The sequence below is a fragment of the Kogia breviceps genome, chromosome 16 (genome assembly GCF_026419965.1).
Source record: "Kogia breviceps isolate mKogBre1 chromosome 16, mKogBre1 haplotype 1, whole genome shotgun sequence".
Taxonomy (NCBI): Eukaryota; Metazoa; Chordata; class Mammalia; order Artiodactyla; family Physeteridae; genus Kogia; species Kogia breviceps.
The window spans coordinates 50,108,990-50,125,009 of record NC_081325.1 but is presented as its reverse complement, the minus strand read 5'-3'; the positions used below and the strand labels follow the sequence as shown (position 1 = coordinate 50,125,009).

General features: G+C 38.6%; 1 protein-coding gene across 13 annotated transcripts in view; it reads left to right on the top strand.

Annotated features, from left to right (window-relative positions):
* The window catches only part of TBC1D4 (TBC1 domain family member 4), a 247,786-nt gene that overhangs the window by 206,467 nt on the left and 25,299 nt on the right, over positions 1–16,020 (top strand). For 12 of the 13 annotated variants that reach the window (XM_067016514.1, XM_067016515.1, XM_067016519.1 and 9 more), the window contains 2 exons: positions 11,515–11,675; positions 14,173–14,382. In XM_067016514.1, coding sequence (XP_066872615.1) covers positions 11,515–11,675; positions 14,173–14,382 — 371 coding nt within the window. Of the gene's footprint in view, positions 1–10,321; positions 10,798–11,514; positions 11,676–14,172; positions 14,383–16,020 lie in introns of those variants that run through there. The other variant, XM_067016521.1, reaches the window with a different exon arrangement.

Genomic DNA, 16,020 nt, shown 5'->3' with positions numbered 1-16,020 from the left:
AAAAAAAAAAGATTATTTATAGTTTTTAATGTATGGTTATATGTTCATCTTCGGTAGTTTCTGCCTAGATATATGTATCATTCCTGTGCCCAGCTTCCCTTAGCCTTCTGTACCTCATTCTAATAGGAGGATATTGAAGTCAGAGGACAAATATTTAGTTTTGTATTGAAAAAAATTCACTTCTTTGCAGTGATCTTATTTGAAATGCTATATTTAAACATGTGGAGAACTTTTAAAGGTATAGGATCATTAAAAATCATTGTATTTTCTGTACTTGGTAGTGTTCTCTTGGCTCTGAGAAGTTCTAAAAATCAGAGAGCACTTTTTGGCATGTTTTTGTTTACTTTTTGTATGCTGTTTTGTAATTTGACAGCATAGAATCAATAAGCCAAAAGGACACTTAACATTTTTCATTTAAAAGTACGTAATCACTAAAAACTATACTGAAAAAAAAAGTACGCTAATCGTAAGCATACAGCTCCATGGATTATCACAGAGTGAACATCCCATATCACCCCAACCCAGTCAATACATGGAATGCTACCAGCACACCTGCAGCTCCTCACATTTTCCCAGCCAGTCTCTACCCCACATCCTGACTTCAAATACCATACTTTAGTTTTGCCTGGTTTTGAACTTTCTATAAATGGAATGATACAGCATAAATTCTTTTATATCTGGCTTCCTTCACTTAAATTAGTTTATGAGATTCATTCCTATTTTTATGTGCACTTCAGTTCATTCATTTTCATTGCTGGATAGTATTTCATTTACTATATCACAGTGCATTCATTTGCCAGTGGACATGTGGGTTATTTCTAGTCTTTTGTCTTTTAAAGTGTACTCTCCCTGGATATTATTATACATGCCTGTAGTGGTACATACCCATGCATTATTGATGACTATCTACATGGTAGTAAAATTATTGGACAAAATTCACTCTTAATAGGTTTATTTCAATTAGTAAGTCACTTAGACATAAATTTACTACTTAGAATCTTGGAGAGAGTTTTTTAAAAATTGGTATTGTGAAACGATTCCAAATTTACAGGAGAGTTGCAAAGATATTATGGAGAACTGCTAACTCTTTATCCAGATTCATCAATTTTTAACACTTGCTTTATCAGTCTGTTTACATGTATATGTACATACATACATATATATATGCATATATTTTAAAATTCTAAGCCATTTGTGAGTAGGTTGCAGATATCATGTCCTTTTTTTTTTTTTTTTTTTTTTTTTTTTGTGGTACGCGGGCCTCTCACTGTTGTGGCCTCTCCCGCTGCGGAGCACAGGCTCCGGACGCGCAGGCTCAGCGGCCACGGCTCACGGGCCCAGCCGCTCCGCGGCATGTGGGATCTTCCCGGACCGGGGCACGAACCTGTGTCCCCTGCATTGGCAGGCGAACTCTCAACTGCTGCGCCACCAGGGGAGCCCCAGATATCATGTCCTTTTACTCTGAATACTTTAGTGTGAATTTCCTAAGAATGAGGATATTCAAGAGTGTGGTTTTATGTCAGTAATTTATGAACTCTACATTTCTCATTATTACTGGTTTCAGAGAAAACATCATATGCACACAATTACCATGATATCTAGAACTATTCAGAATAGAAAGGAGGTCCATAAAACTCTGAAATAGGGCTTCTCTGGTGGCACAGTGGTTGAGAATCTGCCTGCCGATGCAGGGGACACGGGTTCATGCCCCGGTCCGGGAAGATCCCACATGCCACGGAGCGGCTGGGCCCATGAGCCATGGCTGCTGAGCCTGCGCGTCTGGAGCCTGTGCTCCCCAACGGGAATGGCCACAACAGTGAGAGGCCCGCATACCGCAAAAAAACAAAACAAAAACTATGAAATATAATTTTCTTTTCACTTGGGTAACTCATATCTTATTAGATGCATAGAGTGGATCACTAAATATTCATAGTCAAGTAAGGTATGTAATTTTCTTTTTTAAAAATAGATCTTTATTGCAGTATAATTGCTTCACAATACTGTGTTAGTTTCTGTTGCACAACAAAGCAAATCAGCCATATGCATACACATGTCCCCATATCCTCTCCCTCTTGAGCCTCCCTCCCATCTTCTCTATACCACCCCTCTAGGTGGTCACAAAGCACGCAGCCGATCTCCCTGTGCTATGTGGCTGCTTCCCACCAGCCAACTATTTTACATTTGGTAGTGTGTACATGTGGATGCTACTATCACTTTTCCCCAGCTTTGCCCTCCCACCCCACGTCCTCAAGTCCATTCTCTATGTCTACCTCTTTATTCCTGCCCTGCCACTAGATTCATCAGTACCATTTATTTTTAGTTTCTATATATATGCTTTAGCATATGGTATTTGTTTTTCTCTTTCTGACTTACTTCACTCTGTATGACAGACTCTAGGTCCATCCACCTCACTACAAATAACTCAATTTCATTTCTTTTTATGGCTGAGTAATATTCCATTGTATATACGTGCCACATCTTTAACCATTCAACTGTCGATGGACACTTAGGTTGCTTCCATGTCCTGGCTATTGTAAATAGAGCTGCAGTGAGCATTGGGGTACATGTGTCTTTTTGAATTAGGTTTTCTCAGGGTATATGCCCAATAGTGGGATTGCTGGGTCATATGGTAGTTCTATTTTTAGTTTTTTAACGAACCTTCATACTGTTTTCCACAGTGGTTGTATCAATTTACATTCCCACCAACAGTGCCAGGAGGCTTCCCTTTTCTCCACACCCTTTCCAGCATTTATTTTTTCTAGAGTTTTTGATAATGGCCATCCTGACCAGTGTGAGGGATACCTCACTGTAGATTTGATTTGCATTTCTCTAATAATTAGTGATGTTGAGCATGTTTTTTTCATGTGCCTCTTGGCCATCTGTATGTCTTCCTTGGTGAGATGTCTGCTTAGGTCTTCCACCCATTTTCTAACTGGATTGTTTGTTTTTTAGATATTGCGCTCCATGAGCTGTTTGTATATTTTGGAGGTTAATCCTTTGTCTGTTGTTTCATTTGCAAATGTTTTCTCCCATTCTGAGGGTTGTCTTTTTGTCTTGTTTATGGCTTCCTTTGATGTGCAAGAGCTTTTAAGTTTCATTAAGTCCCATTTGTTTCTTTTTGTTTTTATTTCCATTACTCTAGGAGGTGGGTCAAAAAAGATCTTGCTGTGATTTATGTCAAAGAGTGTTCTTCCTATGTTTTCCTCTAAGAGTTTTATGGTGTCTGGTCTTATTACATTTAGGTCTCTAATCCATTTTGAGTTTATTTTTGTGTGTGGTGTTAGGGAGTGTTCTAATTTCATTCTTTTACATGTAGCTGACCAGTTTTCCCAGCATCACTTATTGAAGAGGCTGTCTTTTCTCCATTGTATGTTCTTGCCTCCTTTGTTGTAAATTAGGTGCCCATGTATGCATGGATTTATCTCTGGGCATTCTATCCTGTACCATTGATCTGTATTTCTGTTTTTGCGCCAGTACCATATTGTCTGATTACTGTAGCTTGGGTGGTGGGCGGGGCCAATGCTCAGGACTCATAGGGCTGGAAAAGGCCCTGGTGGCTGTTGGGGGTGGGGCTTAGGCTCGAGGAACAGAAGGGGCCCAGGCGTGCCCCCCAGCCCTGATCTCAGAGGGCAGGGGACCTCACCTGGGAGCCCAGCAGGCTTCCTGGGCTCGAGTAGGCAGGGCAAACGCCCTCCTCTCCTCTCCCGCTTCTCCTGGAGGACTCCTCCCACCTGCCTCTCCTGATCTCCCAGGCCTCCTTTCTAAGCCCCCAGGACCAATTCGGCCGGGCTGGGGGGCCTTGGAGGGCAGAGGACCAGCCTCGAGCTCAGCAGGCTCCCCTGGCACGAGTGGGTGGGGCAATCAACCTCTCCACTCTTCTCTAGCTCCTCCTGGATGGCCCCTCCCACCTCCTCTCCTGATCTCCCCAGCCTCTCTCCCTATGCCTCCAGAACCCACGCAGCCTGGATGGGGCTTTGGATGGGGGGGTACCAGCTTGGCCGCTCAGCAGTCTCCCTGGCCCCAGTGGGTGAGGCGATTGCCCTTAGCTCTTTTCCCGCTCTTCCCTGAGAGTCTCTCCCGCCTGCCTCTCCTCAACTCCCCAGCCTCAGAGGAACCAATCCTGTCTGGCCTCCACTTCTCTTCCCCCCTCAGTCCCCCTTCGTTCTCCCAGTTCACTTTGGGGTTCCTCCTGTCACCTTGGGCATCAGAGTCCCATAACAGTGGCTGGCAGGTACCCTAGTTGTGGGGAGATGCTAACTGCGTGTCTTCCCACACCAGGTATTTTCTTTTCACTTGCATAACTCATATCTTATTAGATGCATAGAGTGGATCTCTAAATATTCATAATCAAGTAAGGTATAGAGTAGGTTAGCACATTTAAAGAGCATGCTAATTTGAAATTTTAAATTCAGGTTAGGCATTCTTCTCCAGGATCACGATTCTGAATAATTAAAAACATGTAGATTACTGTTTTTAAGCAGGCTGAGAAAAAGAAGCCAAGATCTTTTTAATATCATGGTTTATTGATTGGTAGGTTCATTTGCACAGCACTGAGATGCTAAAGGAAAGGGAGTACACATATGTTCTGTTTTACCTTCAAATAAATTCTTAAAAATTTAATGTTATTTCACTGTGTAGTAGCTAAAATATAATTGTGTATGATGAGATGGTATATTTATATAACATCCATTTATCTAATATAATATATCCTTTTATAAACAAGAATCTTTGTTCCTCCTTATTATTGCTTCTCAGCTTTTTTTTTTTTTTGTGGTACGCGGGCCTCTCACCGCTGTGGCCTCTCCCATTGCGGAGCGCAGGCTCCGGACGCGCAGGCTCAGCGGCCATGGCTCACGGGCCCAGCCGCTCCGCGGCACGTGGGATCCTCCCCGACCGGGGCACGAACCCGTGTCCCCTGCATCGGCAGGCGGACTCCCAACCACTGCGCCACCAGGGAAGCCCGCTTCTCAGCTTTTAAGCCTATATTTTAAAAATATTTATATTGAAATTCATTGGTCAAATGATAGTCATTACTTCTGCTTATAAAACTTTTCAATGAGAAAATAGATTTTTGCTGGTAAGTACTTCGTGGTAGTTTTGGTTCTATAGTTCTCTCATATTCAATGAGAAAAATAGTGTAATCACTCATTATGGTACATTATTGAAATTATCTGTGCTTTATTCATGTCTTATGGGAATACCTTTTTATTCTAAATCCTGGTTTGGGACATCTCTCTTTCTCTATGCTAATGTCATTCCTTGTTTTCCTGTTGTACTAGACGGGACACTGCTTTAGAATCCACGTGATTAGAGGACTAAATATTTTTGTTCAAAAATTTATTAATTCTTCCAACTGATTATCACCATTAATTTAAAAATCAGTTTTGGCTGTCTCCTGAATGCATGCCATCCTTCCAGTGCTGTGAAGGGTATATAGTAGGGGAAATGTGACGCCTGGTGTAATCAAAGATCATGAATGATCATATAAAAGGTTGTTTGCAAATAAAAAGCCTGTTTCTAGTCTATTCCATGTTGAGTTCTTTAGGACTGTGCTGTGTCCTTCAATCAAAAACTAATTAAGCTTGACTCTCCTAGACTACTAGGAAGTTGGCCCACTGTTCTGGCAGCGACCCTTCCCTCTAATAAATTCTATCTTCTTTAAAAAAAAACAACTAATTAAAATTTTGAACTAATGGAAGTTAATTTGCTAGTTTGGAGGTACATATGTACATTAGAGGAGTTTATTTTAAATCCCAAGAAGATGCAGAAATCAGAACCCTAAGAGAAACATACTCATAAAATCAAATCTGGTTTTCACTGAAGAGAATTATTTATTTCTGTTCATCTTAATTCCTGACACATTGGTTACTTTGAGACATTGCTGAGGCCTTCCAGACCTCCCACTGGGCTGGACACAGGAAAACACCTACTTCCTCATTATGGAAGTCTGACCACATCTGTGATGACATTTTTTCCTCTTGACCCATATGCTTTTTGTGGTAAATATCCAGAATCACTGCTGAACCACTTAACTGAAAATGATTATTCTTTACTTTGTTCTAGTTTCTATGCTTTGCTCATATCACAAACCCAATGGGAAACAGATATCCCCATCTTCCTGTTTGGGGCCACTGACATTTAGATTTCTTTCTAGTGGGAGTAAAATCCGGTATCAAAGATTGGACTAGAATGAGATATTCAAAGGAAGAAAATGATTTTGGCCACATTGATAAGATAAAAAGTGACTTTTTTGAGACTTGTAATTGACTTACCTTTTTTTAATGGTTGGGTGTAAGACCATTTCAATAATAATTTCTAATCTACATTTTAAAGCCCAACAGAAATGTTAGGCTTTACTGTGTGTCGTTCTAGGTTCTACTACAAACAGAATTAGGTCTGTGTATTATCTTAGGAGTCATCTGGCCCATAATTTCCTTATTTTAGATAGGGTTAGACTGAGCCCCAAGGAGGTTTAATATCTTGCTTGATGTCATTTTCATAACCTTAGGTTATAAGGATGTGAGTAAGTACGCAAATGAGCTACCCAGAGATATTTTAAATTCCAATGCAAAAAACTTAATTAACTTGTTTTTCATTCAGTGTAGAGTTTAGGAAATAAAATTCTTTGTTCTTGTTCTTTTTTTGTTTTACCCATTGATTAATCTATCCCTTTTGACTCTGCTCAGATGCTAAATATTAGTTTCCACTAGAATACCTCATTCTCAGCTTTATTTAATTAGTAAAGATTTTCCATAGGATGACAGATTCGTACCCAGCTGAAGCCAGGGCTTAGATAAACTATTAGTCCACCTAAAGCAATTATGAGTTAAATTGTACTATGGGTCCTGTGGAAGAAACTCAAGTTTCAACACTGTGCTGTTCCATGCAACCTTTCTTGAGGTATTTACAGAGAGAAAGCCTTTTCAGATTTCTGTTAAATGGTTGCTATGCCATTAATCAAGTTTTGTTTCTATCTTGAGTGTAATACATTGTGATTTAGATATAGATTCAATCAGCTTGTAGACATTTATTTGGACTTCATGATACTGGTAGTTTTAGATGGGTGCTAATAAGGGGGTTGGGAGATGGGGGCTTCTGCCCCGCAGAACAATGCCTTGTAAAACTGGTCCTGGCCTAAGAGTTTATTTAGCTTTGTGAAAAGTGTGTGTGTTGCCCTGGTGGGAAATAAAACATGACCTCATCCTTCTTAAAGTTGAGTCCCTGTGCGTGGTCACTAAAACACCTTCATTCTGTGCCATGTCCAGTGTTATTGTTATTGGAATTAATTTTTATTAAAGCAGGCAAGTAAGTATGCATTAAAAATTCCGTGTTAATATAAGAAGTGTAATATTAGTGTAATAGCTGAAGGCTATAACTGCTTGGATATATTAAAAAGTTATCTGGAAGCTCTGTGGGAAGGTTCATATCATATCCGTAGCTTTTGATGGATGCTGTGTCCAGAAGGACTTGGAAGTGCCTCCCAGCTTACACTGTGATACACATAGTAGAGGTTTTTTTTCTTCCCTTATAAAGCTCTCATTTCTGTTCATGGATTGTGGTTCTTGATTAATTGTTGACTGGTAATAGAAAGTATATATAGAATATACCAATACAAAAATAGATGGACATTCTCTATGTTGTATTTCCTTCCTAGTTATTAATTTTTAATTTAACAAATTTTCATAGAGGTAGGTAATGCTGGCACAGAATACTTTTCCTGGATATGTCTCTTGGGAAACAGTTTTATAATGCACGTATTGATACTCCAAAATACAAAAGAAGGAGGGAAAAGATTATTTGAAAAAATAAGGTGATGGTCCTTATTTGCTTCATCATGTAAAAAAAATGTGAAGATAATTAATTTACCAGTGTATGTTGGTATATATATTAATATGTTTTTGATTTGATCTTCCTATTTAAAAATAAAAAAGTGTTTACATTTTGGAATGCAATGATTTCAAAAGCAAAGAAAATGAAGTGAGACATTTACATAAATGAACACATAATGTAATAATACTCTGAAGTTATTTCTCTGCTAAAATAAATGACATTCTTCCATTAAGAAATGGAAAGAGATGTACTGACCTAAAGGCTTCATGCTAATTAGAGACTGATTTTTTTTCACTAGAAATGCAGGGGATCCTGTGAGTCCCGACAGCTTTATTTTTATGAACCAATAGAGCTTTGTCTGAACGAATGCAACGAGTATTTACATTGACACAGTAAAGTACAGAGCCTAAGTGTCTGTATTCTGGACTGCCTGGGTTTGAATCGTGACTCTTCTCCTTATATTCCAGAGACTGGGCAAATTACTTAGCTTCTTTCTGCCTCAGTTTCCTCACTAAAAATGGGAATCGTAGTGCCATCTACCCCAAAGGGTTGCTGTGAGGTTGAAATGAGATCATACTTGTAAAATGCTTTGAATAATGCCTGGCACATAGTATGTCTTTTTGTGTTTGCTTTATTATTACTATAATACGTGCCACACGTTGTTTTGTTTTGATTTTTACTCAAAAGGTGGACATTTTGCTTGCCTAGGATTAGTTAAAGGAGAAGTTGAAGTGAAAACTAATGTGGTAGTAAAAAAGCAAAAAACAAACAAAACAAAAAGTTTCCCCCTTCAGCCCAGTAAAGTTTCCAACGTGAGATGTAAGAATTTTGATGCACAGGAGTGTTTCACATGGTTTTGATTCTTAAAATCACTGCCTTAGGAATGTCAAGTTGCTGATTAAATGTAAATCAAAAAGTAAATTGCTGTAAGTTGCATATATGCACTGACTGTTGAAACCCTTATCTGGACCCTGACTTTGGAATATATATTTCACTTACTAGATGCAGCAGGGAAGCTTTTGCCTTATCTTGGCCACTAAACTGCTTTTTCAGGATGTCGTTTTCTAGTGCATGATAAAGGGTCAATGGTCTGTTATGTAAGTACTTCCTTTTAGTATAGCATTATCTTATATTTTGACAGCTAATTTTTGGCTTGTTACTCGCCATTAAATTCCAGACATATGAAGAAAATGCATCGTTTGGCAATTTATTTAGATTACAGGATTTAAAGTTTTAGATGTTATGAAATTTTCAAATCTGTAATATTTGGCTAACGTAAGGGTACACCATGCACCAATTTTATAGCATATTTCCCCCAAAACTGTATATTTTACAGGCAATAATGAAAATGATATGGGTTCTTCTCACTTTTAGTACCACCCAAATGCTTGAATTGGAAAAGATGTTTTAATTCCAGCATTAAAATATAAAAGTTTCAGAACCCTTAGGTTTGGTTTATTCTATTTTTGTTGTTAGAGGTACTAAAAAGTCAAGAGAAACTACTATTTATTGAAAACTTATCCTGTGAGGCATTGAAATAGTTGCTTCTACATAAGTATTTCACTTAGCTTTCTAGGCTTAAATTGTAAATTAGATACCCTTATATAGCTGTTTCACTATCTGGAAAAAAGATGCCTTATGTTGTTTATTACCAGTATTGTCATTGTCAATACCTACCAGTGCCATCGACACCTCAGTCTGTGCTTTTGGGAAACAGAGTTATTAGAACTTCTTGCAAGAAAAACGTAAAAAGTTGTGACTACCAACAAAGGGTTTTAAGAAGGTAGATCTTTTATTTATTCCTGACATGTTAGCCTAGCCAATATTTTTTGTCCATTTTACTTACCCTTCCGAGTTAATGTTTTTAATGGTTATACAATATTAATTTATTCCATGGATATTTGTTGAGTGCTTACTATTAATAGCCAGTTACTACACTAGGAGCTAGAAATACATCCTTGAGTTGGGCATTTAGCACATAACTGCCAGTGAAATAGTGTTACACAAACGAAGATACAGGGTAGGTTAAGCTTGTTTCTTAGGATATAACTATTGTATATAGAACATTTGAATTGTAGTTCCCAAAAGCAAAATACTTGAATTAATGCTTTCCAAAGGGGAAGTGAAGGTGGATATATTCATTCAGTATGGCAGAGCTGTGAACTGTGGACACATGTTAGGGTTATACCTTTATCCAGCATACATAGCAAAGTGGGTTTTACTGTATTGGGATGTGTGTATCAGCTACTTTCTGAAGTATCATGATCCAGCATGTCTTTTGCTGTCTGTGTAGCAGCTCAAAGCTATGTCTCTTTCTTAAACTTAATTTAGCTAATCTAGAAGCAGTAGTTCCAGAAAGATAGATCAAGATTAGAAATAACTGATTTACCTGATACTGTGAGTATGGATACACAAAGTAAATAGAAAGATGACGGGTAAGGGCTGAATTGCTCTTCTGACTTTTGATTTCCTTCGCCTTAGTGAGTTCCTCTGAGTCTGTACGTGGGGTTGTGGCTTTTTTAGCTGAGTTTCCTTTCTGCCCTGACTACTAACACTTCTTGGTTCCATGAGAAGTTGCACACCTTCACTCGTTGGTATCACCACGTGTAAATACTGTTATCTTCATCATTCTCTCAGGAAAGCTCAGAGACTTTAAAACTTAAAAGAGCAAAATATTCCCACCACAGGCAGCAAGTTGTTGCATGGTATTTTGGCTGCTAACGTAATTGGTCTCAAAAGTTAAGTCTGAGTCGTAATGACCTTTTTAAAAAATAATGACCTTTTCTTGCAGATAGCCCCAGCAGAATTTAGAGCGCTCTTTCCTAGAAAATGAAATTCTTAGAGCAGACCAGCATTTCTGTATGTTTGTTTCACAAAGCACCAATGTAGAAAGATGTGACATACCCAGCTGCCTACCTCACCACCCCAAAAAGTTAAGAAAGTTGATTCTGGGGTCAAATAATTTAAGTAAGTTAGGGAATTTCTGTATACTATATCCCTTTGGAGAATCACAGTGCATGCTAGCATATTATAGTCGCTAAGAAGTCCTGCTCTAAAGAAATCTGCTTAATGTTTTAAAATGTAACCTATCCAGTCTCATTTGGCCGCACTTTCTTCTTTAATATATCGCCTAACAATAATCTCAGGGTTGACTCTTCTGCCTTTGTTCTGGGTACTTTCTATCACGATCTAGCTATTAGTAGCTAACACTCTGGAGACGGATTTAACAGTTACAGGCAACTAGAAGCTATCTTGTCAGCCATCCTATAAGAGCTATAAGAAAAGCTCTTTAAGAGCCTTTTATGAAACATTGACGTTGTTTAGAATAACTGCTAATTTTAGTTTTTAGCTAATTTTAGGAAAGCATGAGTTCATTAGTCAAGCCACCTTTGCTCCTCTGTATAAGTACTTCCTTTGCTCAGGCTAGAACCTCAAATGGTTGGCTACCATGGAATGAGTAGAAACAGGTGGGCTTCTGATGACTGGGCTGTGGCCTGGACTGCATCTGACCCAGGATGTGGTGGCCTGGGTGACCAGAGTACCCGGTGATGCATCGCTCCATGTTGCCTGTGGCTTGTGCTTGCCCGTGGTAGAACTTGTGAATGGCTTGTGCTGCCATTTTGTCGCGAAGGATCATGTTATGCAGTTCCCCTTACAAGTTATATATTTATGTGCTTTCTACAGTGATGGAGAGGGGAGAAAAAGGACCTCGTCTACCTGCAGCAACGAGTCCCTAAACGTTGGAGGAACCCCTGTCACTCCGCGCCGAATTTCCTGGCGGCAGCGCATCTTTCTTAGGGTTGCGTCTCCCATGAACAAATCTCCCTCGGCCATGCAGCAGCAGGGTTCGTGTGATACCTACTACAGTTACCCCTTACTAGCATCGTGAATTAGGGAATGGAATGTGATGCTTTGTGTACAGAGAGATTTAAGTGATTACAGGAGAGAAACAACTTCTCTTTTTATATCCTATATAGTGGTTAACGTGTCAGAGATCGCTAGAACCTAGTAGACATTCAGCAAATCATGTTGAATGGATGGATGAATGGATGAATGAATGAATTTTCAAAACGTGTTTTGGGGCCTGCTTCACAATGCATAGGGAGCTAGCATAGTGATAGAAAAGAAGTCATAGATTTTTGTATTATTAGAAAAGCAACATTCTTTGACAAGAGTCACACATAAAACAAAGTAACATAGAAATAGTTAACAACAGGGCTTCCCTGGTGGCGCGGTGGTTGAGAGTCCGCCTGCCGATGCAGGGGGACACGGGTTCATGCCCCGGTCCGGGAAGATCTCACATGCCGCGGAGCGGCTGGGCCCGTGAGCCATGGCCGCTGAGCCTGCGCGTCTGGAGCCTGTGATCCGCAAGGGGAGAGGCCACAACAGTAAGAGGTCCGCGTACTGCAAAAAAAAAAAAAAAAGAAAGAAAAGAAATATTTAACAATAGAAAAGTGGATGCAGATACACCAGGCAAACATCAATCAAAAGAGAGCACTGGGCTTCCCTGGTGGCGCAGTGGTTGAGAATCCGCCTGCCGATGCAGGGGATACGGGTTCGTGCCCCGGTACGGGAAGATCCCACATGCCGCGGAGCGGCTGGGCCCGTGAGCCATGGCCGCTGAGCCTGCGCGTCCGGAGCCTGTGCCCCGCAACGGGAGAGGCCACAACAGTGAGAGGCCCGCGTACCACAAAAAAAAAAAAAAAAAAAAGAGAGCACTGGCAGCTCTCTTTGCATATCAGACCTATAAGAAATTAAAGCAAAATGCCCAAAGGTGCAAAGTAAATGTAACAATAAACAAAAAGATTTAACAATGGTGAGAACACTCATAATTATATAGCTTGGAGAGCTAGAAAATAACACTATGCAAAATTTGAGGGAGAAATAAATAAATAACTCTCATGGGAGATTTTAACGTATTCCTCTCTGAAAATTAAATATAGAGGAATTAAACGTAGATAATATTTGAGAAACACAATTACACAAGCTTGATCTGATGTTTGTATAGAACCTTGCCACCTATAGAGACAGTTCATTCATTTTCAGCACACATGGAGCAGTCGTAAAAAAATATTTATGTACTTGGCTATAAAGATTTTTAAATGAATTCCAGATAATCGTGTTATTTATACTATATTCTCTGATCACCCTGCAAGAAGAAGGAAAGAAGGAAGGAAAGGAGGGAGGGAGGGAGGGAGGAAGGGAGAAAGAGTTAGAGGACAACTGAAAAATTTCATGTGTTTGGAGGCTGAAAACTGTAGTCCTAGAAACTAGAAGGAAGAAAATATGATCAGAGCCCTACAAATCAAAATTGAGTGGTATTTAAAGGGCAGTTCTAAAACCAAGAAAGCCAAAATTCAAATGTACTAAGTATTCAATCCATGCAGTAAGATTTTTTAAAAAAAATTATTTATTAAGGAAGTAAATAATAAGAGTAAGGGCCGAGGTCAATTAATAAAGAAAAAAAACATTTCTAGAGATAAAAGTAACTCTGTCGGGGGGGTGGTCAAAGAAAGCTTTACACAAAAGGTACGTATTTATTTAAACTCATTGCTGGGAGAAGCATCTTTCAGAAAAAGGGACGAGAAAAGCTCTAGAGTCATTGCAGAGAACTTTGTGGGTCAGGGAGTCATGAGAAATTCAGCATCATGAGAGCAGAGGGGGGCGGATGGAGATAAGTTGGAAAGGTTACTTGAGGTCAAAGTCTGAAGTGGTCTATGTGCTATTCCCGGGAGTTTGGACTTTGTTCTATGGAATATACGCATCCATTGAAATAGTTTAAGGCACAAAATCATGATTGTTAATAGGAAAATAATTGGCAACAGTGAAAACGATGGTCTAGAATGGAGGGAGAGAATGAGCTCTGGAAATTGGGTTACAGTGTTGCAGGAATGAGCAGTGCTGAGCTGAGCCATGACCAGAGTCGCTCAGCTGCTTTACTCTTGACAGATTCTGATGGTAGGTGTAGACCTTAGGAGGTCACTAATGCTTACTCTTTGTTTTGCACAGAGAATATACTCAGAAAAATTGCAGAAGTGTTGAACTCTGGGGGAAGGCCGGGTCATTTTAGAGCACCTATCCTATAGGTCATTTTGTGCAGAAAGAAGAAGTGGTGAAGTTATATATACTTTCATTTCACTAGAAGAGGGAAATCTGGAAGGGGAATTCAGTCAAGCGAATTTACTTAAATCATTAGTTCCAGAAACTGACAGTTACTGGGAGAGCAGCTTTGTGAACAACTTTAAAAGTGGAATATAGGAGGAGAGAGCGTCAAGTCCAGAGAGAACTTCTGTAGTCTGGGTTATGACTTAGGAATGCCTCTCACTGTTTTCTTCTCTGCAGATGGACTGGACACGAGTGAGCTGCTGCCACTGTCCCCTCTTGCTCCACCCATGGAGGAGGAACCGCTGGTTATATTCGTGTCTGATGACGATGACACAGAAAAGGCTGAAGAAGGAAAAAAGTCGGAGGAACTGAGGAGTTTGTGGAGAAAAGCTATACACCAGCAAATCCTGTTGCTTCGAATGGAAAAAGAAAACCAGAAACTTGAAGGTTAGCCATTCAAACAGGGCTATGATATCATATGATATGATACTATAATCTAAAGGTGTCATTTGTTAATACTATTCCCCCCGCTCCACACACACACACTCAAACTCATTCTTCGGACTGTATACACACTTTTACCAGAATATCTACTGATTAAAATTGTTTAGTTCTATTTCGTGAGGTGGTTATGACATGGGAAGCTGACCAGCTTAAGAAATTTGCATTTTTGTTTAGCAGATTTAAGACATCAGACATCCTTCGAGTATATTTGGGTGATAGAATAATAGAAGGTAATAGAAGGTATATAACGAAGTCAACGTGTTTAATATAACTGAAAGTTTAATATCATCATGTATTACTTTAAAAAAAACCTTAAATATGAAAAAGCAAATTCTCTTCTTTTCGAATATGATTTTCAAATTTCAGGGTAATTGTATTCATAATATGATAAATATGCCTATTTCAAATAAATTATATTGTATCCATTCCAACTAATTACCTAATATCAAATCAAAGTTTCTATGTTTTGTTACTGTTTTTAAAATTTTCTATTTAAAAAATCATATTGAAATCATTAAATTTATAAATGGATAATTTATAACAGCTATTGTGCTATTTGTAGTGCTTTATTGCTACGTTTCTGCATACCAAATGCTTTAGAATGTGTTTTCCAGACTTTAAAATAATAATGTTATTTACACCAGTGCTGATAGAATCATAGGGAGATGTGCAGATGATACCAAAATCTGAAAAATTTATTAATGCCATTATCTTGGGAAAATCATTAACATAAAAGGGCCTTGTTTTTCACATTTATGAAATGAAAGATTTAGCTTAAGTGGGCCTTTGACTTTTAAGATTATTGGAAAATGTATAATCTAGATTTTTCTCTGACTTGCTTTTATTATGCTGTCTTCCAGAAAAAGCCTTTTTTTAGTACAGGCAGATATTCACATTTCTGTGTTCATCATCTGCCTAAAGATTCCTTTTACTATACCTATTGCTCAATTAAGTTTTTAATATTTTTTTAGTTTGCTAGGCACAGCTATGTTCTTATATATATTATTGCTATGTTCTTAGCAGAATGTAAAGTACATACAATTTGTAAACATCCTTAGGAAATAAATCTTTTCTTTCAAGTTAAAAATTCAATTAATTGTTATTAACATAGCTTTTAAAAGTTTGATGTGATCAATGGTTTGCCTACTCAAGCTTCCATAGATTTTGAAAGGAACTGAATTTATGTTTTTTGTAGTCGTTTACATCTTGAACTAATGCATAAACAGAAAAAGAGGTTGAAAAAAGATGGTTATGATTTCCTTAAAACATTGAAAGCATGAAATTGTATTTCATTAACAGTTGAGAATATGTACAGTAGAATATTATATTAAATATTAATGGATAATTTTAGAATCATAGACTATTTGAACTGGAGATTAGAGATTATTTAGCTCCATTCTTCATTCTGCAGCTGAGTTAGTGACTGGCTTGGGGAGGCTAAGGAAATTAACCTAAGGTCAAACAGTGGTGTACTGGCAGAACAAGTATTAAAACTCCAGTTTATTTATCACGGTTCTTGGGCTTTTTCCCAGTATGCCATAGTATTTCTCAACTATATGTGTTAATATAAGGAAATGGATA